General features: G+C 42.9%; 1 protein-coding gene across 2 annotated transcripts; it reads left to right on the top strand.

The window, feature by feature from the left end:
- The first annotated feature begins 6 nt into the window (after positions 1 to 6).
- Positions 7 to 22,327, top strand: SRRD (SRR1 domain containing). 2 transcript variants are annotated; one of them, XM_036823468.1, is made up of 7 exons: positions 7 to 188; positions 17,253 to 17,293; positions 18,863 to 19,122; positions 19,209 to 19,307; positions 20,974 to 21,128; positions 21,623 to 21,668; positions 22,083 to 22,327. In XM_036823468.1, the coding sequence occupies exons 1-7, from the start codon at positions 22 to 24 to the stop codon at positions 22,302 to 22,304; spliced, it is 990 nt and encodes a 329-aa protein (XP_036679363.1). In that variant the 5' UTR covers positions 7 to 21; the 3' UTR covers positions 22,305 to 22,327. The 2 variants fall into 2 exon arrangements, with proteins under 2 accessions (XP_036679363.1, XP_036679364.1); XM_036823469.1 differs by lacking the exon at positions 19,209 to 19,307.
- The last annotated feature ends 22 nt before the right edge of the window (positions 22,328 to 22,349 follow it).

Raw genomic sequence — 22,349 nt, 5'->3', positions numbered from 1 at the left:
CGCCGATGACGTCAGAGACTAATGGCGGCGGCGGCGGCGCTGGAAGCCTGGCAGGCGGCGTCTCGTCGGAGAAGGCGCTCGGCGGCGATGCGTCCGCGGCGTAGGGAGGCGGCGGCAGCGGCCCGGGCCCCGGGAGCCCAGCCCGAGGTGGACGGCGGAGTCGTGCTTCGTCGCATCCAGGAAGCCAGGTGAGTACGGGCTCGGTCCTGGGTCCGAATCGTCACGCCCGTAGGAACCTCCCCAAGCCCCAGTCTCGCCATCTGTAAAGTGGGAATAACTGCAAACCCTTTAAGGGTTACGGTAGGATTTAACGGAGGAAAAGAGCTCATTACAGACTGGAGCATAGTAAGCGCTCAATAAAGTTTGTCATTCCTCTTATTGCAGTTGTAGCTGCGTGACCTTGGGCAAGGTATGTAATCTTTGTGCCTCAGTTTTCTCATCTGTGAGATGGACGTGGAACTAGTACCTATATAGGCTTGTTTTGAGGATTCAGTGAATTAGTCAATGGTTTACCATCCCCAATAGTGTCTGGCGTGTGGTAAGCGCAGTACCAGTGTTTGGTATTAATATTATGTTAATGTTGGTTATTAGCGGTTTTGCTCACACCATGGCCGCAACCTGCACACGTGATTGTCATCACGCGTTAATTGAGGAGCTGCTACGTGCCTGGCGCTGGCTTGAGCTCTCAACACACTTTGTCAGAATGAACATCTCAGCCACGCTAGGATCCTGGCAGGGCGCCCAGTCTCAAAGAAACATAGGTAATGTGTGGAACCAGGTTTCAAACCCATGTCTTCGGTAACTTCAAAACCTGTGCTTAAAAGCTCTCCGTTATTCTGGTTTATCCCACCCCTCCCCCCATCATCGCTCCGTGCCTTGCTGTGTACCTTACATAGTGTTGGGGAGGAAAAGTTTTTCCTCTACCCTTCTAGGTTCTTTTGGCTGGTCTAATAAGAAAATTGACACAAGACAGGTTAACAGGAGGGAAAAACAAATTTAATCAGGAATGTGCAGGAGTCCCATAATAACATGGCACCCAAAAAAGTGGCCAAATCAGGCAGCTTTTATATCTTTCAGACAAGGAAACAGTTATTTGTTAGAAAACAAAGGGGCTTGGACTTAGGGTAGCAAGTTCATGAAGTAACAAAGTGTGTTTATAAACCGTTCTTAGCCTTGACTCATCTATCTCTGGCGATAAAGATGCCTTCTATTCTCCTGGTATACGAGGATCCTTTCATATGGGAGATTTGTTTCCTGCCTTCAGGGGAACAAAGGAGGGTCAAAGTGTTCTTGCAGTGAATGTTTCTCAAGTAACTATAATTCCAAATAATCAATACGCCACAGTGGCATATTGAGGGGCAGCCTGCCCTGAACCCCATCAATAGCACTTAGAACAGTGCCTGACACCCAGGAAGCACTCAATAAATGTTACCTACTTTTGTTATTCAGCATTGTGCCTTTATTTTCAGTCCTTTAAGGGCTCAATAAATAACAGCTTTTGTTAGTGCTTCTTCGGATCAACAGCTGAAGGACCTTCACAACTGAGAGAAATGAGACTAATTTTATGTATTCCCCTCCCCCAGAATTAGGGCCTAGAGTCAATGGTGACTGAGCCTGAAAAAAAAAAAGCATCAGTGACTTTTTCTAGGATCTCAGGTGATGCCAGTGAGAATGAGTGTGCCTCGGGGCTTGGAGATCTCTTAAGAGGTGTCCTGACACTGTTATTCCTCCTCAGCTTCTTCAGTATCCCCTGGAGTTCCCTGCTTCTCCCTGTAGCCCCAGGTGTGGTGCAGTCCCCATTGCCCTGAGTAGAGAAGAGCCCAGCACTTTACACGCTGTTCTCCTGTGCACACACTCACCAGTTTACAAAGCACTCCCTGTACATTACAGCCCTCCTTTACCCTCTGGGCAGAACCTGAGGGCAGCCTCTTCAATTCTGTCTCCTCTCTGAGTCCCCTGAACACTGGCTTCTGGCTTGTCAGTTCAAATCCAACAAGTTCAGTTGTTTTTTTCTTTCAATTTTTTCTTTTTTTTTTTTTTGTGATGAGAGCTTAAGATCTGTCTTAGCAACTTTCAAGTACACCATACAGTATTTTTAACTGTAGTCACCGTGCTGTACATTACATCCCCATGACTGATTTATTTTATAACTAGAAGTTTGTACCTTTGGGACCCCCTTCACCTGTTTCACAGCGCCACCCCCCTCCCCACCCCCACCCTTCACAACCACCAATCTATTCTCTGTATTTGTGAGCTTCATGTGTGTTTGTTATATTCCTCATATAAGTGGGATACAGTATTTGCCTTTCTCTGACTTATTTCACTTAGCATAATGCCCTCAAGGTCCATCCACGTTGTCACAAATGGCAAGATTTCATTCTTTTATGGATGAATAATATTCCACTACATATATACACATATAGTATGTGTGTGATACATATATATATATATATATATATATATATATATCACGGTTTCTTTATCCATTCATCCATGATGAACACAAAGGTCGTTTCCACATCTTGGGTATTATAAATAGTGCTGCAATGAACATGGGGGTGCATGTATATTTTCAAGTCAGTGTTTTCATTTTCTTTGGATAAATACCCAGAAGTGGAATTGCTGGCTCAAATGGTAGTTCTGTTTTTAACTTTGTGAGGAACTTCATACTGTTTTCCATAGTAGCTGCACCAATTGACATTTCCACCAGTGGTACACCAGGGTTCCCCTTTCTCCACATCCTCACCAACACTTACTATTTCTTGTCTTTTTGATATAGCCATTCTAACAGGTATTAGGTGGTAACTCATGGTGGTTTTGATTTGCTATGCAAATCAAATTAATTAATTGAGGGCTTCCGTTCCCAGCTTCAGTGCCGAGGGTAAAAACGGAAGAAGGCAAACAACCAGCTAGTTCCAGAAGCGTCCCGAGCAGCGTTCCTGTTTACCGTCCCACAGCAAGGCAAGGAGCTTGGTGCAGAAGGAAAAACAACGCACCAAGAGAGAAGGCTCTGGTGTTACTCAAACATTGTCAGGTGAACGTAAAGCACTTCATAGCAATAGTTACTTCACGGCCTGGTACAAGCTCGTTTTCTCTCTGCTGACCGGGAACAGAAGTTCAGACCGGTGCTCGTCCGGGGACCACACTTTTGAGCAGCACCGGTAGAGGAGACCCCTCAACATTAATTATGTTGAGCATCTTTTCATGAACCTGTTGGCAATTTATATGTCTTCTTTAGAAAAATGTGTATTCATATCTTCTGCCCATATTTTAATTGGATTGTTTGGGGTTTTTTGGTATTGAGTTGTGTGAATTCTTTATGTTTTGGATATTAACCCCTTATCAGATACATGATTTGCAAATATTTTCTCCCATTCAGTACGTTGCCTTTTCATTTTGTCAATGATTACATTTGCCGTGCAGAATCTTTTTAGTTTGATGTGGTTCCACTTGTTTATTTTTGCTTTTGTTGCTTTTACTTTTGGTGTCAGATTTTTAAAAATCATCGCCAAAAAAATAAAATTAAATTAAAATTAAAAATAAAAAATCGCCAATACCTATGTCAAGGAGTTTACTGCCTGTGTTTTCTTCTAAGAGTTTTATGGTTTCAGGTCTTATATTTAAGTCTTAAGTCCATTTTGAGTTAGGTTTTGTGTATGGTGTAAGATAGTGGTCTAATTTTACTCATTTTTTGTATGTGGCCGTTGATTTTTCCAAACGCTATTTATTAAAGAGACTGTCTTTTCCATTGTATATTCTTGGCTCCTTTGTCATAAATTAATTGACCATAGATGCATGGGTTTATCTCTGCTCTCCATTCTGTTCCATTGATCTGTGTGTCTGTTTTTAAGCCAGAACCATACTGTTTTAATTAATATAGCTTTGTAATAGAGTTTGAAATCAGAGAATATGATGCCTCTAGGTTTGTTCTTCTTTCTCAGGATTACTTTGGCTATTTGAGGTCTTTTGTGGTTCCATACAAGTTTTAGGATTGTTTGTCCTATTTCATTAAAAATGCCATTGGAATTTTGATAGGGATTGCATTGAATCTGTAAATTGCTTTGGGTAGTATGGACATTTTAACAATATTAATTCCAATCCCTGAGCAGGGATAGCTTTCCATTTATTTGTGTCTTCTTCAGTTTCTTAATGTCTTGCAATTTTCAGTATACAGGTCTTTCACCTCCTTAGCTAAATTTATTCTTAGGTATTTTATTCTTTTTGATGTAATTGTACATGAGATTGTTTTCTTTTTTTTTCTGATCAATATTTTTTATTGAAGTATAGTTGATTTACAATGTTGTATTAGTTTCTGCTGTACAGCAAAGTGATTCAGTTATACATGTATATACATTCTTTTTTTTAATATTCTTTTCCATTATGGTTTATCATAAGATATTGAATATAGTTCTCTGTGCTGTACAGCAGGACCTTGGTGTTTATCCATTCTGTATATAAAAGCTTACATCTGCTAACCCCAACCTCCCACTCCAGCCCTCTCCCAACCCTCTTCCCCTTGGCAACCACCAGTCTGTTCTCTATGTCCATGAGTCTGTTTCTGTTTTATAGGTAGGTTCATTTGTGTCATATTTTAGATTCCACATATAAGTGATATCATATGGTATTTGTCTTTCTCTTTCTGACTTGCTTCACTTAGTATGATAATCTCTAGTTCCATCCATGTTGCTGCAAATGGCATTATTTCATTCTTTTTTATGGCTGAGGAGTATTCTATTGTATATACACACCATATCTTCTTTATCCATTCATCTGTCGATGGACATTTAGGTTGTTTCCATGTCTTGGCTATTGTACATAGTGCTGCTATGAACATAGGGGTGCATGTATCTTTTTGGTTTTGCTTTTTATAAATTTATTTATTTTATTTTTGGCTGTGTTGGGTCTTTGTTGCTGCACATGGGCTTTTCTCTGGTTTTGGAGAGCAGGGGCCACTCTTCGTTGCGGTTCACGGGCTTCTCATTGTGGTGGCTTCTCTTGTTGCGGAGCACAGGCTCTAGGCACGCAGGCTTCAGTAGTTGTGGCTCGCAGGCTCTAGAGCACAGGCTCAGTAGTTGTGGCGCATGGGCTTAGTTGCTCCACAGCATGTGGGATCTTCCTGGACCAGGGCTCAAACCCGTGTCCCCTGCATTGGCAGGCAGATTCTTAACCACTGCGCCACCAGGGAAGCCCCCACATGTATCTTTTTGAATTAGAGTTTTGTCTGGATATATGCCCAGGAGTGGGATTGCTGGATCATATGGTAATTATATTTTAAGTTTTCTGAGGAACCTCCATACTGTTTTCCACAGTGGCTGCACCAACTAACTTACCACCAACACACCCACAGTGTAGGAGGGTTGCCTTTTCTCCACATCCTCTCCAACATTTATTATTTGTAGACTTTTTAATGATGGCCATTCTGACCGCTGTGAGGTGGTACCTCATTGTAGTTTTGATTTGCATTTCTCTAATAATTAACAATGATGAGCATCTTTTCATGTGCCTATTGGCCATCTGTATTTCTTCTTTGGAGAAATGTCTATTTAGGTCTTCTGCCCATTTTTTGATTGGGTTGTTTGTTTTTTTGTTGTTGAGTTGTATGAGCTGCTTATATATTTTGGAAATTAAGACCTTATTGGTTTCATCATTTGCAAATATTTTCTCCCATTCTGTAGGTTGTCTTTTCATTTTGTTAATCGTTTCCTTTGCTGTGCAAAAGCTTATAAGTTTGATTAGGTCCCATTTGTTTATTTTTGCTTTTGTTTCTGTTGTCTTGGCAGACTGACCTAAGAAAACATTGGTACAATTTATGTCAGAGAATGTTTTGCCTGTGATCTTTTCTAGGAGTTTTATGGTGTCATGTCTTATATTTAAGTCTTTAAGCCATTTTGAGTTTATTTTTGTTTATGGTGAGAGGGTGTGTTCTAACTACATTGATTTACATGTGGCTGTCCAACTTTCCCAACACCACTTGCTGAAGAGACTGCCTTTTCCCATTGTATATTGTTGCCTCCTTTGTCAAATATTAGTTGCCCGTAGGTATGTGGGTTTATTTCTGGGTGCTCTATTCTGGTCCATTGATCCATAGGTCTGTTTTGATTACTGTAACTTTGCAGTATTGTCTGAAGTCTGGGAAGGTTATGCCTTCTGCTTTGTTCTTTTTCTTCAGGATTGCTGTGGCAATTCTGGGTCTTTTATGGTTCCATATGAATTTCAGGATTATTTGTTCTAGTTCTGTGAAAAAATGTCATGGGTAATTTGATAGGGATGCATTAAATCTGTAGATTGCTTTGGGTAGTATGGCCATTTTAGCAGTATTCTTCCAATCCAAGAGCATGGGATATCTTTCCATTTCTTTGAGTCATCTTCAGTTTCCTTTATTAATGTTTTATTGTTCTTAGCATATAAGTCTTTTACCTCCTTGGTCAGGTTTATTCCTAAGTATTATATTTTTGGGGGTGCGATTTTAAAAGGTATTGTTTTTTTCATTCCCTTTCTGAATTTCTTTGTTGGTGTAAAGAGATGCAGCCCATTTTTGTATGTTGATCGCGTATCCTGCTAACTTGCTGAATTCATTTATCAGGTCTCGTAGTTTTTCTGTGGAGTCTTTAGGGTTTTCTATATATAGTGTCATATCATCTGCATATAATGACAATTTTACCTCTTCCTTTCCAATTTGGATACCTTTTATTTCTTTTTCATGTCTGATTCCTGTAGCCAGGACTTCCAATACTGTGTTAAGTAGAAAAGGTGAGAGTGGGCATCCTTGTCTTCTTCCAGATTTTAGCTGGAAGGCTTTCAGCTTTTCTCCGTTTAGTATTATACTGGCTGTGGGTTTGTCATAAATAGCTTTTATTATATTGAGATGTGTTCCCTCTATACCCACGTTAGTAAGAGTTTTTTTCATGAATGGATATTGAATTTTGTCAAATGCTTTTTCTGTATCTATTGAGATGATCATGTGGTTTTTATCTTTATGTGGTGACATTGATTGATTTGCATATGTTGAAACATCCTCGTGAACTTGGGATGAATCTCACTTGGTTGTGGAGTATGATCTTTTTTTAAATTAATTAATTTTATTTATTTATTTATTTATTTGTTGGCTGCATTGGGTCTTCGTTGCTGTGCGCGGGATTTCTCTAGTTGAGGTGAGCAGGAGCTACTCTTCATTGCAGTGTGTGGGCTTCTCATTGCGGTGGCTTCTCTTGTTGTGGAGCACGGGCTCTCGGCGCGCGGGCTTCAGTAATTGTGGCTCGTGGGCTCAGTAGTTGTGGCTTGTGGGCTCTAAAGCACAGGCTCAGTAGTTGTGGCGCACGGGCTTAGTTGCTCTGCGGCATGTGAGATCTTCCCGGACCAGAGCTTGAGCCCGTGTCCCCTGCCTTGGCAGGCGGATTCTTAACCACTGTGCCACCAGTGAAGCCCATCTTTTTTATGTGTTGTTGGATTCAGTTTGCTAATATTTTGTTGAGAATTTTTGCATCTATATTCATCAAAGATATTGGCCTGTCATTTTCTTTTTTTGGTGGTGTCTTTGTCTGGTTTTGGTATCAGAGTGATGGTGGCTTCATCAAATGTCTTTGGGAGTTTTCCCTCCTCTTCATTTTTTTGGAAGAGTTTGAGAAGGATTGGTATAAGTTCTTCTTTGTATGTTTGGTAGAATTCACCTGTGAAGCCATGTGGTCCTGGATTTTGTTTGTAGAGAGTTTTAAAATTACAGATTCTATTTCACATCTAGTGATCAATTATCTATTTCTTCTTGATTCAGTTCTGAAGAGACTGCCTTTTCCCATTGTATATTGTTGGGAATATTGGTGGGCTCTATGGTGGGCTTATTGGTGGGCTCTATGTTTCTAGAAACTTATCCATTTCTTCTAGGTTGTCGAATTTGTCGGCATATAATTGTTCATAGTATTCCCTTATGGTTTTTTGTATTTCTGCCATATCGGTTGTTATGTCTTGTTTTTCATTTCTTATTTTGTTGATTTGGGTTCTCTTTCTTTTCTTCTTGTTGAGCCTGGCCAGAGGTTTGTCAGTCTTGTTTATCCTTTCAAAGAACCAGCTCTTGGTTTTACTGAGTTTTTCTAATCTCTATTTTATTTATTTCCTCTCTGATCTTTATTATTTCCTTCCTTCTGCTGATTTTAGGGTTTGTTCTTTTTATAATTCTTTTAGGTGGTAGGTTAGGTTGTTTATTTGAGATTTTTCTTGTTTTTTGAGGAAGGCCTGTATCTCTATGAACTTCCCTCTAAGAACTGCTTTTGCTGCATCACATAGATTTTGTATGGTTGTGTTTTCATTTTCATTTGTCTCAAGGTATTTTAAAATTTCTTCTTTGATTTCATTGTTGACCCATTGGTTTTTTAGTAGCACGTTGTTTAGTCTCCATGTAATCATTTTTTTCTCATTTCTTTTTCTGTGGTTAATTTCCAGTTTCATGCTTTTGTGGTCAGAAAAGATGATTGACATAATTTCTGTACTCTTAAATTTGTTGAGGCTTGTTTTGTGCCCTAGTATGTGGTCAATCCTAGAGAATGTTCCATGTGCAATTGAAAAGAATGTGTATTCTGAGTTTTTTTTGGATGTAATGTCCTAAAAATATCAATTAAGTCTAACATTTTCTATTGAATCGTTTAGGATCTCTGTTGCCTTATTGATTTTCTGTATAGAAGATCTGTCCATTGATATGAGTGAGGTGTTAAAGTCTCCTACTATTATTGTATTACTGTCAGTTTCTCCCTTTATGTCTGTTAGTATTTGTTTTGTGTATTTGGGTGCTCCTATATTAGGTGCATATATGTTGATGGGTTTACAATCCTCTTCTTGTATTGATCCTTTTATCATTATATAGTGTCTTTCTTTATCTTTCTTTATGGCCTTTGTTTTAAAGTCTATTTTGTCTGATATGAGTATTGCAACCTCTGCTTTTCAATCTGTGTGTGTCCTTTGCCCTGAAGTGGGTCTCTCTTGTAGGCAGCATATTGTAGGCTCTTTTTTTTAAAAAATCCAGTCTGCCACTCTGTCTTTTGATTGGAGCATTTAGTCCATTGACATTTAAGGTAATTATTGATAGATATGTATTTATTGCCATTTTAAACCTTGTTTTCCCATTGATTTTATGTTTCTTCTTTGTCCTTTTCATTTTTCCTTTTGTGGCTTGATGATTTTCTTTTGTATTATGTTTATGTTCTCTTTTTGGTTTTTGTGAATCTATTGTATGTTTTTGATTTGTGGTTACCCTGTTTTTCATGTATGTTACCCCCTTCCTATATCTACTTGTCTTAGACCGGTACTCATATAGGCTCAAACACTTTCTAAGGAAAAACAATCTGCATTTCCTTACTCTCCTCCCCACAGTTTATTTATTTATTTATTTTAAGAATGTGTTTTACTTTTTTTTTTTTTTTTTAATAATGAAGCTGCTTTTCTTTCTTTTTTTTTTTAATTTAGGGAAGGCTCTTTTATTTATTTATTTATTTTTATATTTATTTTTGGCTCTGTTGGGTCTTCGTTTCTGTGCAAGGGCTTCCTCTAGTTGCGGCAAGCAGGGGCCACTCTTCATCGCGGTGCGCAGCCCTCTTCACTATCGCGGCCTCTCTTGTTGCGGAGCACAGGCTCCAGATGCGCAGGCTCAGTAGTTGTGGCTCACGGGCCTAGTTGCTCCGTGGCATGTGGGATCTTCCCAGACCAGGGCTCGAACCCGTGTCCCCTGCGTTAGCAGGCAGATTCTCAACCACTGCGCCACCAGGGAAGCCCCTCCCCACAGTTTATGATCTTGACGTCCTCTGTTACATCTTCACGTTCACCCTTTTGCTCTTCACTGTGGTTATCATCGCTGTCACAGAAATTTTTTGATTTTTTTTTTAATCTGTGTACTGGCTTATTTAAGTGATTTACTTTACCATTGTGATTTTTTTCTTTCCTATATATTCTTACTTCTTTTCTATTTAGGGAAGACCTTTCAATATTTCCTTTAGGATAGGTTTAGTATTGCTGTATTCTTTTAGTTTTTGCTTGTCTGAGAAATTCTGTATCTCTCCTTCTGTTCTAAATGATAATCTTGCTGGGTGGAGTATCCTAGGTTGCAGATTTTTCCCTTTCAGGACCTTGAATATATCTTGCCACTTCCTTCTGGCCTGCAACATTTATGTAGAGAAATTGACTGATAGCCTTATGGTGGTGTTCCCTTGTAATTAACTCTTTGTTTTTCTCTTGCTGCCTTTAGAATCCTCTCTTTCTCTTTAACTTTTTGCCATTTTTATTATATGTCTTGGCGTAGGTCTGTTTGGATTTATCTTGTTTGGGACCCTCTGTGCTTCCTGTACCTGGATATCTGTTTCCTTCTTTGTTTTTTTAAATTTATTTATTTAATTTATTTATTTTTGGCTGTGTTGGGTCTTCGTTGCTGCGTGTGGGCTTTCTCTAGTTGCGGTGCACGGGCTTCTCATTGTCGTGGCTTCTCTTGTTGCAGAGCACGGGCTCTAGGCACAGGCTTCAGTAGTTGTGGCACGTGGGCTCAGCAGCTGTGGCTTGCAGGCTCTAGAGTGCAGGCTCGGTAGTTGTGGTGCATGGGCTTAGCTGCTCCGCAGCATGTGTGATCTTCCTGGACCAGGGCTCAAACCTGTGTCCCCTGCATTGGCAGGCGGATTCTTAACCACTGCGCCACCAGGGAAGCCCCTGTTTCCTTCTTTAGGTTTGGGAAGTTTTCAGCCATAATTTCTTCAAATTCATTTTCGATCCCCTTGTCTCTTTCTTCCCCTTCTGGAATCCCTATTATGCATGCTTTATATTATCCTGTAGGTCTCTTATGTTGCTTTCATTTTTTTTCATTTGGCTTTCTGTCTGTTGTCCTGATTGGGTGATTTCCATTATTCTATCTTCAAGGTCACTTATTCGTTCTTCTGCATTATTCATTCTGCTATTCATTGCCTTTCGGTCAGCTTTCGTATCTGTAAATGAGTTTTCTAATTTTTCTTGGTTCCTCTTTATAGTTTTACAGTACTCTGCATTCCTGTCGATAGCCTTTCTTAATTCCTTCAGTGTTTTCGTTATCTCATTTTTGAATTCGGTATCTATTAGACTGAAGAGGTCTGTTTCATTGTTCTTTCAGGGGAATTCTCTTGGTCTTTTAACTGGGAGTTGTTCCTCTGCTTCTTCATTTTACTTACATTTCTCTTACTCTGTGAGTTTAGGAGAAACAGTTGTTTACTGTGGTTCCAGAGGGCTATTTATATGTGGAGGGTTAATATATTTGGTGCCAGCGTTGTTTTTAGTATGGGTGCCTGTCGTCTCTTTCTTCAGCGTGTGCTAGGCATTGTCCCCTTGATAGGGGTGTGCAGATGTGGTGGCTGATGCCCAGTCCTGGGGTTCTTGGTGGCAGTGTTGGCTTAGGTGCGCCCCCCGAGCACACGGTGGGAGCGGAGGCGGCCCTCACCTGCTCCTGGCATCTGGGTGGGTGGCAGCGGCAGGTCACAACTGCCCCTGGAACCCGTGCAGTGTCCTGCCCTCTGCGAGCACGCACGCAGGGGAAAAGGCTACAGTGGTGGGTCCTGCCCCTCCCCTGTCACACCCCCCAAACAATGTCACCTGGCCTCTAAGGTGGTCTGGGCTTCCTCTGCATACACCCTCAGTTGTGGTCACACAGATTCCAGCCCCTCACCCCCCGCCCTGAGCTTTTTTCCACACAGCTGCCCCCAGCCCTCTCTCAGGGTCTGATCTCTGAAGCCCAAGTTCCAGCACCCAGCCCCTGCCTGTGCCGGCAGACACACGTCTCAGGCTGGGGAGTGCAGGGCAGCAGCACTGACCGTCTGTGAAGTCCGCTGTCTGCCGCAAACCGGCTGCTGTGTTCTCCCCAAAGCTCTGAAGCTCTCTGTCTGTCCCGGCCAATCTCCCAACCGGTGACGGGGCTTCCCAGGGTGTAGAAACCTTTCCTCATTCACAGCTCCCTCCCAGGGGCACAGGTTCTGTCCCGATTCCTTTCTCACTTTCTTTTTTTTTTTTTTTTTTTCTTTCGTCCTACCTGGTTACATGGAGATTTTCTTGCTCTTTTAGCAGTCTGAGGTCTTCTGCCAGCGTTCAGTAGATATTCTGTGAGAATCATTCCTCATGTAGATGTATTTTTGATGTACTTGTGGGAGAAGGTGAGCTTCACATCCTACTACTCCACCATCTTGATCCTCCCTGAGATTGTTTTCCTAATTTCTTTTTTTGTTAGTTCATTATTAGTCTATAGAAATGCAACAGATTTTTGTGTACTGATTGTCTGCTGCAACATTACTGAATTTGTTTATTCATTCTGACAGTTTTTTGGTAGAGTCTTTAGGGTTTTCTATCTGTAGTATCATGTCATCTGCAAATAGTGACAATTTTACTTTTTCCTTTCCAAATTGGATTCTTTTTATTTCTTTTTCTTGCCTAACTGCTTTGGCTAAGACTTCCAGTACCTTGTTGAATAAAAGTGTTGATAGTGGGCATTCTTGTCTTGTTTCTGATTGTAGAGGAAAGGCTTTCAGCTTTACATAGTTGAGAATAATGTTAGCTGTGGGGTTGTCATATATGGACTTTATTTTTTTGTGTTTGTGTTTAAAGTACTTTATGATTTTACAGAGCATCTTCATACACGCAGTATCTTATGTGATCCTAACAATAACCCTGGAGGTAGGGGTTACAATGCCAATTTTACAGGGGATGGAATGGAAGTGGTGAGATACACACAGGCACGCTACTTAGAATTCTACTAGAACCTTAATGCTGTGAATCCTGGGAATCCTGGGACTGAGTGTTATCCTTAAAGAAAAGGATGGTTGTGAAAATGTGATCTGTTAATTAATAGAGAGAGATTCAAAAATAATATGGAATCCCACATTTTTCCTTTTTTTTTTTTTTTTTTTGGTTTGCCTTTTCTTTTTCTCGTTTGTCATTTTTAGCCCTTTCTTCATCTACACAAAATGTCTCCAGCTCTACTGAAATATTTCTTTTTCTCCACGATCTATACTGGATATTTAAGGCATAAAATGCAAAGAGCTTTTTAGAATAATAAACGTCAGCATTTTTGTTTTTTATGATCAAAATATTATTGCTTGAAATGGACAGTTAATTTAAGGAAACAAGTTTTGGTGTTTGGTTCAAATGTGTTGAATGAACTGCCCCAGCTTTACTTTATTTCACTATAAAACTTGAAAAAGATAAGCTGTAATTTGGAGAATAAGACAAGAAGGTATATTAACCAAATATTACTTTGTTAAAATTCTAAGGAATTTAAAAATCTTGATTGCCTCTGAACACCTATAGAGCCCTGTTCTTCCCCCCATATAGCTCTGCTGTGTTGTATAATTGCCTGTTTACATGTCTGTGTCTTTCAGAGACAGTTAGCTCTGTAAGGCCAGAGACAATAACTATCTTATTAGCTGTTAAGTCCAGCCCCAGAAGGGACACCAATGAACATATGCTGAATGAACAAATGAATGAGTGAACAAATGAATGGATTTTCTTTTCTGGCCTCCCTGTCTCTGGTTGAGACTAGTGTTTTCGATGTAAAGAATCCACATATAGTCAGTACCCATGGGATTTCTCCTAGAACCCAGTGGGTTTCATCAGGTTCAGTAAGACAGCAGGTGCGTGGGTGGCAGAGGACTCCTGGGGACTGGGAGGAGCGGTCCACCAGGCAGGGCATGGGCAGCATCCCAGCGCAGGGTGCTGGGGGTGGTGGTGATGGTGGGGTATTGGAGTGGGGAGAGATGTGAGTGTGGGAGCAGAGGCCCAAACAGCACCAACACCCAGGAGAGGAAGCCATGTGGAAGCTGGGTACCAAACGGGAACCAAGGGTTGTTTGGAGGACACACAAAGGGATCTTGGAGTCAGTTGTGCTGATGACTTGTGCAGAGGTGAAGGGCCTTTTAATGAGATGGTAGCACAGGGTGTCCTGCCCAACCCACCTGATCTTTTTTTCTTTTTTTTTGGCTGTGTTTGGTCTTTGTTGCTGTACGTGGGCTTTCTGTAGTTAAGGCGAGCGGGGGCTACTCTTCGTTATGGTGCGCGGGCTTCTCATTGCAGTGGCTTCTCTGGTTGCGGAGCATGGGCTCTAGGCACGCAGGCTTCAATAGTTGCCAACCCACCTGATCTTAAAAGGGCCCTGGCTTCCCTGTCTTCCCCATTGGTCCTGGGAATCCTCAACTTCCAGGAAAGCCAGTTGGTCTCCAGTCACCTTTAGGACCTGGTGGACCTATTGGACCTGGAATGCCTCGTGGACCACTGCCTCTAGTGGGACCTCTCTCTCCTTTTTCACCTGAGGGTCCAGGCGGACCTTGAATTAAAGTGATATTTTTCAATGTCTGAGAATGTTCCCAGTCTTTTAGCCTGAAATCATTAGTGATGTTATTCAGTAGTTTCACTTCTCCTTTTATTTCCTATTCCAAATGCACGGTTTTTTTTCCCCAGAGACATAATTTCTGCTGATGCACTGTACACATGCTCCTTTAATTTACTCATCTCCTGCCACTATTCTGATGATAGGTACAAGAACTGCAAACATAAGGAGATCAATGCAGCTTTGAAAGACTTAGTTTGTCTTGAAGGGCAAGGCCATTTTTAGGATTCAGAGGCAGCAAAGCTACCATTGAGCAAGCGTCAGACTTCACACATTCTGAACAGCTCTCAGTGTTCTCCTATTGATTGGGAAAGCTATCCCACTGTGTCATACTTCGGAAGCAGAAGCCACTAGAGCCATAAACTGGTGAGAACACTTAAATGATCATTTTGATGAATTCCTGGAAGCTGAGCGAGGACTAGTGTGAGAGTCTCTGAGAGACTTCTGGGGGCTGCAGTCCTAGGGGCACCCCCAAACTTTCCTGGGCTTTACCTCCAGGAACCCAACCAGGGCCTTACGGTAAAGAGCCAAGAAAAATCACCTGGTGCCTCTGGCAGAGGGAGGGGAAAACTAACAATTTAAAATACATCCAGAGCATTCTTCGTAATAAAGGCTTACTCTCCAGTGAAAAAGCCGTATGTATATAGCCTTTATTATGTTATGTTCCCTCTATACCTGCTCTGTTCAGAGTTTTTATCATAAATGGAGAATGAATTTTGTCAAATGCTTTTTCTGCATCTATTGAGATGATCATGTGATTTTTATCCTTCATTTTGTTAATGTGATGTATTACGTTGACTGATATGCAGATGTTGAGCCAACCTTGCATCCCTGGAATATTAAATCCCACTTAATCGTGGTGTATGATCCTTTTAATGTATTTTTGAATTCGGTTTGCTAATTTTTTAAAAAGATTTATTTATTTAATTTATTTTTGGCTGCGTCAGGTCTTAGTTGCGGCACACAGGATCTTCGTGGAGGCACGCAGGACCTTTCATTGTGGCGTGCAGGCCCTTCGTTGTGTGTGGGTTTTGTCTCTCTAGTTGTGACTCGCGGGCTCCAAAGCGCATGGGCTCTGTAGTTTGCAACACGCGGGCTCTAGTTGAGGTGCGCCTGTTCAGTAGTTGTGGCGCATGGGCCCAGTTGCACCGCGGCATGTGGGATCTTAGTTCCCTGACCAGGGAATGTGTCCCCTGCATTGTAAGGTGGATTCTCTACCACTGGACCACCAGGGAAGTCCCCGGTTTGCTAATATTTTTGATGAGCATTTTTGTATCTATGTTCATCAGGGGTATTGGCCTGTAATTTCCTTTCCTTATGGCATCCTTGTCTGGTTTTGCTAGGGTTATGCTGGCCTCATAAAATGAGTTTGGAAGTGTTCCCTCCTCCTCTATTTTTGGAAGAGTTTGAGAAAGATCAGTATTAATTCTTCTTTGAATATTTGGTAGAATTCACCAGTGAAGCTATTTGGTCCTGGACTTTTGTTTGTTGGGAGTTTTTTGATTACTGATTCAACCTCCTTACTAGTAATCAGTCTGTTCAGGTTTTGTATTTCTTCATGATTCAGTCTTGGAAGGTTATATATTTCTAGGAATTTATCCATTTCTTCTGAGTCGTCCAGTTTGTTGGCATGTAATTGTTCCGAGTGGTCTTTATGATCCTTTATATTTCTATGGTATCAGTTGTTATATGCCTCCTCTTTCATTTCTATGGTATCAGTTGTTATGTCTCCTCTTTCATGATCTTCCCGGACCAGCCCTGTTTTTTTTTCTTGGTGAGTCTAGCTAACGGTTTGTCAATTTTTATCTTTTCAAAGAACCAGCTCTTAGTTTTATTGATCTTCTCTGTTGTAGTTGTGGCGCATGGGCTCAGTAGTTGTGGCTCTTGGGCTCTAGGGCACAGGCTCAGTAGTTGTGGCACACAGGCTTAGTTGCTCCGCGGCATGTGGGATCTTCCCGGACCAGGGCTTGAACCCGTGTCCCCTGCATTGGCAAGCGGATTCTTAACCGCTGCGCCACCAGGGAAGTCCCAAGACTTTTCTTGTTTCTTGAGGAAGCCACTTATCACTATGAACATCCCTCTTAGAATAGCTTTTGCTGCATCCCATAAATTTTGGTATGTCTCTGTTTTAAAGTCTATCTTGTCTAATAGAAGTATAGCTCTTCTGCTCTCTTTTGGTTTATATTTGCATGGAATATTTTTTCCTAGCCCTTCATTTTCAGTCTGTGTGTCCATACATCAGAAATGATTCTCTTGTAGGTAGCATATAGATGGGTCCTGTTTTTTAATCCATTTATCAACTCTATGTCTTTTGATTGGAGAATTCATTCATTTCATTTAAATTAACTATTGACTGTGTTTTGCTCTGGTTTGTGGAAAACAGTTGACTTTAAAGAAAGCCTAGACACTTGGTTTTGTCCCTTCTTTTACTTTCACCTTGGAATTATTTGTAATAACAAAGGCCATTTATTGAGTACCTGCTCTGTATGAGGCACTGTGTTGAGTGTTAACCCATTTCACTCCTCCCGTAACCCTCTGTGATGGGTGCGGTTCTTATCCCTATTTTAGAGATGAGGAAACTAAAGTTCAGAGAGGCTAAATCTCTGCATCTAACCACCAATTGTGGAGCTGCACCTGTGTGCCAAGACCCAGACCTGTCCCCAGGGGTCGGGTGCCTCCTCCAGGAAGCCCTCTCTCCTGCCCTCTCTGAGCCCCAGCAGCTCTGCTCTGGCTCTGGCCATATTCACCTGGTACCCTCCTCCAGTCTCACAGGTGGACTCTGCGTCTGAGGGTGCTCCACCATCCCCACATCCCGGCCAGGAGGAAGGTCCCTGTTAGGGCAGCCCTGAAAGGGATGAGAGATGACCACGCCATTTTTTCTCAACAGGGAGGACCTGCTTATCTCTGATTTCTGGAGTTCAGCACTAGGTGGGTACCATCTGGCTCAGGCTGGAGGCAGTCACGGTGGGAGGAGGGCCTGGATGTGGGCAAAGCACGGAATCCACCTCTCATTGGATGATGTTTTGCTTCACAGAGTGGTGTGCATGCTGGGTTCTAATTCTGACTTCCCCCTTAAAACTGTGTGTCTTTTGGCACTTAACTCTGGTCCTCAGTTTCTTTATCTGTGGAATGGACATGAAAATGTGCATATCCTGTAGTGTAATTTTGAATATCAAATGAGGCATTCAGTAAAGTGCTTACAACAGTGCTTGCCTGCTGCACAGGAGGCAGTAAATGTTAGTTGTCATTATCAGTGTTGTTGAAATTTATATTTATCCTGCTCTTCCCCTTGACGTTACATTGTAGACCCCACCCCATGCTGTTATAATCTCTTCCTAAGCATAATGTGTGGCAACATAAATATTAATACACAACGTGAATATACCATAGTTGTAATTTTTATTGAGGGACACTTAGTTTGTTTCCTTTTTTGTTGTTGTTGTTTTTTTAATTTATTGTACATAATTTTTCTTTTTTTTAAACAGTAATCAAAACTTAAAAATTTTTTTTTAATTAAAAAAATTTTTTTAGCTGCACCATGCAGCATGTGGGATCTCAGTTCCCCAACCAGGGATCAAACCCCTGCCCCCTGCGGTGGAAGCGCAGAGTCAACCACTGGGCCACCAGGGAAGTCCCAATATACGTAATTTTTCAATGAGTACCCTTATGCATAAAGCTTTTACCAAATTTAGGGTAATCTTCTTAGCATATATTCCCAGAGGTGGAAGTGATCAACTTGATATCCACTGTCAAGTTGTTTTCCAAAAAAAGCTTTTACTGATTCTTTGACCAGCATGGATGGAAAAGAGCCAGCTTTTCGTGCAACCTTTACTAGCCTGGGTCTTATTTAAAGGTATCTTTGCTGATAAGTCAAAACTGGTACCTTATTATGGGAATATAGGGCTGTTTGCTTCTTGTTTTGTTCTACATACAGATTTGTTCTGCTAAATTCAGTACCACTATGAGAGAAGGAGAGACAAGAGAACTCACCACTCTGTGAAACGATTTAGACAGAGTATTTTTCATTACTGTCTAGAAGCCCCAGCCTACCTATTTTTCTTTTAGTTTTTTACACATTAAATATTCTTATTCCGTTATTTATAGTGTCATTTTGAGAGCTCTGCTCCTCTATTCTTTTTTATTATTAAAAAAAGTAGGTATTTCAGACCATAACTTGCATTTACCAGGTTGCCTCTTATTAAATTAGAATGAGTTGACATGAGCATTAGATGGACAGTGTGCCCATGAATGAAACCTGATTTTTGCTTGAAACGTTCCCTTCGGCTGTAGGCTGTGGGTAGCCAGGGACCGGACAGCCATCAGTTCTGGGTGGACGTGGCGGCTTGTCCCAGGCATGTTCGGGAGCGAGGCCAGCCGCCCTTTTTGCTGAGGAGCTGAAGCCTTTCCAAGCCTGCGCCTCTTCTCCCTGGGTCTGTGGATGATTTCGTTCTCAGGGTCAGAGCGTGCCCTCTGACTGTACTGGGCCTGCTCTTTCAGAAACCGTCAACAGGTGTCTTAGGAAACATCTGGAACAGCTGAAGGCCCCTGTGGGGCCTCTTTCAGAAGCCATTGGAAGCCTGCATCTCGACTCATCACCAGGTGAGTCAGATGTGGCCCCTGGCTCCGTCCCAGAAGAGACCCCAGTCACAGGATCCTGCCGTTTGAAGTGTGTGTGTTACGGCATTGGGAACTTCGCCACCTGCGTCATAGCTAGAAACCAGCTCGCGTTTTTGCTTCTCTTTCTGGAAAAGTGCCAGGTAAATTTTGGTATCCTTCCTTATTGTCTCCTTCCTTGGCCTTGTGCACACAGATGTTGACTAAGCCACTCATTTGCCCTCTGCAGATACCCAGAAGTCACTGCTGGGTGTATGACCCTCTGTTTAGCCAGCTGGAAATTGCGGTTCTTAGCACCCTTGGTGTGGTTGTTCTCAGTGAGAACGAGGTACGTGGCTTAAGAGAGGGGAGCAGGGAGCGCCAGGCAGCTGCTCACCAAGCTGACCCCGGGCCCTGTCCCTGGGCGCCAGGCTCTGTGTACTAGCGGTGCCTCCTCCCCAGGGCGTCTGTATGTGGCTGGTCTGTTACCCTGTTTGGACCTATGTTGTGCCTGTCAGAAGAAAAAAAATCACACAATGGCACAAACACGTTAGGTTGGCAAAATTCTCGTTAAGAATTGTGTCCCAATTTTATGCTTAGTTGGTATTTACTGTTGCTGCAGGAGAATAAAGAGGGCACAGTCTCCATACCTCAAATGAGGTCCTTCCGGTTGGAGCGTGCCCTGCCCTGGGGGAGGGAAGCCGTAGCCCAGTCACACGCATAGCGCCTGGCTGAGAGGTATGGCTAAGTGCTTGGCCTACCCTGCACCCCCTAAAAAGGCTGGGATTCAAGATTTCTGAGACCTCTGGAAAAAACGTCATTGCACAAGCCAAGGGCTGGAGCGACTCTAGGCTGATACCGCTACATTTAGTCAGGCATTGTCTTGTGGATCATAGAATCATTTTATTCCTCTCTGTTCTGAACCGCCATCTCATTGCTTATTATGAAACATGAAAATTAGGCCCAGCTGAGAGGAGAGTCAGTCTCTGATGTTGGCGGGGTCCAAAAACACTGCCGTTCAGCTCAGGTCATCCTGAGCTCTGAGTGCCCGCTCTGTGCGAGGCAGGGAGCTCTGGGGAGCCCGAGGGCACGTGGCTGTGGACAGGTGCATGATGAGTGGACACGAGCAGAGCCACGTCTAGGAACTGAGACGGAGGACACCTGTGCTGTTCCGGGGGTCCAGGAAGGCTCCCTGGGTCTGAGCTGGGATTTGAAGGTCTCCCGGGAGTTTGCTGAGAGCCAGGACTGCAGGCAGCCTGGGCAGAGCCGCTGCTCAGGAACCATGGCGAGTGTGTCATGGGCCGGGGAAGCTGCAGGGAGAGAAGAGAGGCCTAGGGTCGCCGGCGCCAGACAGCAAGGGCCAGGGGGCTTGTTCCTGCCGGAGAGGTGGCAGAGATGGCGTAGAGCAGAGGTTCTCAAGAGGCGGTGACTGGACCCCCAGGGCACGTTTGAAAAGGACTGAGTTACGATAGGGATCTGCAGAAAGTGACTCAGGAAAACAGAGTACCTGAGAGACAGTGACCTCTGCTGTCCCTCCTGCCCTGCTGTCGCGGACCCAAGCTGCCCCTTCATTAGTCCAGAGCCTTCTGCGTTCATGGGACACGCATTTGTTAAGTAAACGCGAGTTCTTTCTGGACTTCATGATTTCTTGACTTTTAGTTCCGTTATAATCCTATAGATTTCACGTGCACTACTAATGTAACTATTCCACAAGAGAACGTAGTAGGAGTTTTTTCCCATTTGATGCTTCAATTTGCCTTCTCCTCAGCTCATTATTTGTCCAGCTACATTGACCTGTGGTGACATGTAATGTGTGAGTTGCAGGTGCACTAGTTGATTTGATGCATTTTTCTTTTGTAAGATGACTGCAAGCGAGCTAACACATCCTTCAGCACCACACAGAATTACATTCATTTTTTGGTGGTGAGAACTCACAGCTCATTATCACTCTGCCCTTCCCTCTCCCTCACCTTGTTGTAAGAAGTGTGTTTACACCTCTGCACGTTGTACCCCAGGAAGGAAAACGGAGTGTGTACGGCGAGCCCACCGTCTTTTACATGCTCCACTGTGGGACGGCGCTCTACAACAACCTTCTATGGAGGAACTGGTCCATAGATGCCCTTTCCAAGATGGTCATCGTTGGGAACAGTTTCAGAGGACTCGAGGAAAGGTAAGCCTGGGAACGCTGAGGTGCCACCAGGCCCTGAGGTGAACCCATTCCTCAGACTGACCTGCAAGCAGGAAACATTTCACACATGGAAAGCCTTTTCCATGGGAACCTGCACAGAGGGTTGGAGCTGGGAGACGTCAGCCCTGAGTCAAGCTGGGAAGCAAGTTAAGGAGTCTTTCTGCCAATAATTCCTCCCTTCCCTTAGGACAGGCAGAAACAGCTTTTTAAAATGGGGAGAAAACATTTGATTTCTCTTCTTACAGCTACATAACATCCTCCTGCTTCACGATGCCTCGGTGTCTGTCATTTTTCCCTGATGAAACGGGCAGTGACTGACTGGGGCATTCACACCTTCTCCTAAATATTTAACCTACTCTGTATCCCACATTTTTAAAAGATTTTTTGATCTATTTCAGTCCCCTTGCCCTTCTGTGTCTTAAGTTGAATGAAACCACTTTCAAACCGCCTAATCAGAATTAAAATTTTTGTTCTAGGTTGTTGACAAGGATTCTGCAGAAACATTATCCGTATGTTGCAAAGGTATCTGCCTGAGTGAAGGGGCTGGGGTGGGACATCATACATACATCTCCACTACCCCGGAGAATTCTGCCTGCACCTGTAGCGGCGGGAGCTCCCGAGGGGCTAACCGAGGCACAGCGAGGTTACAGCACTGTCAGCTCTCGCGAGGGGCCTGTGTTCCAGAAAGCTAGGACGTTTTAGTGCATCGCTTCATTTTTTAATTATTTCCTCTATTCTTAGTATCTAGTCTGCTGTAGGCACTGCCCTTGGGGCTTCCAACTCATTGCACAAAGCACTTAAAATACCTTACTCATTTTTTTTAAAAGAATTAACGTGGGAGGTGGCGGTGAACAGTAAAACGGGAATCTAACCCAGGAGGGTGGGCCTTACTGGGACTCTCAAGGTTTTGTTTTACTTCTGAATTTTCCCGCTCAGATTGTGAAAGGAGTGGAGGAGCTGGCATTCCCTCAGACCTCACAGTACACAGACGTATTTAATGACACCTCCGTCCACTGGTTTCCTGTACAAAAGCTAACACAACTCTCCACGGACACTTGGGCCTTTCGGGAAGAACCAGATTACCAGGACTGTGAGGATCTCGAGATCATCAGGAACAAGACGGAGGATCCTTCAGCCCCTGACCTGAACCCGCTGTGATGTGTCGGCAGAGGCGGTCGCCATGGAGGGACTGCAGTGAGTCCC

This window comes from Balaenoptera musculus, chromosome 14, assembly GCF_009873245.2.
Source record: "Balaenoptera musculus isolate JJ_BM4_2016_0621 chromosome 14, mBalMus1.pri.v3, whole genome shotgun sequence".
In the NCBI taxonomy this organism is placed as follows: domain Eukaryota; kingdom Metazoa; phylum Chordata; class Mammalia; order Artiodactyla; family Balaenopteridae; genus Balaenoptera; species Balaenoptera musculus.
This window is presented reverse-complemented; position numbering and strand designations above follow the sequence as displayed.

Coding starts and splice junctions, on each gene's coding strand:
- SRRD (XM_036823468.1), top strand. CDS start 22: ATGGCGGCGGCGGCGGCGCTGGAAGCCTGGCAGGCGGCGTCTCGTCGG. Junction 189..17,252: donor CGTCGCATCCAGGAAGCCAG/GTGAGTACGGGC, acceptor TTTTCTCAACAG/GGAGGACCTGCTTATCTCTG. Junction 17,294..18,862: donor TTTCTGGAGTTCAGCACTAG/GTGGGTACCATC, acceptor CTGCTCTTTCAG/AAACCGTCAACAGGTGTCTT.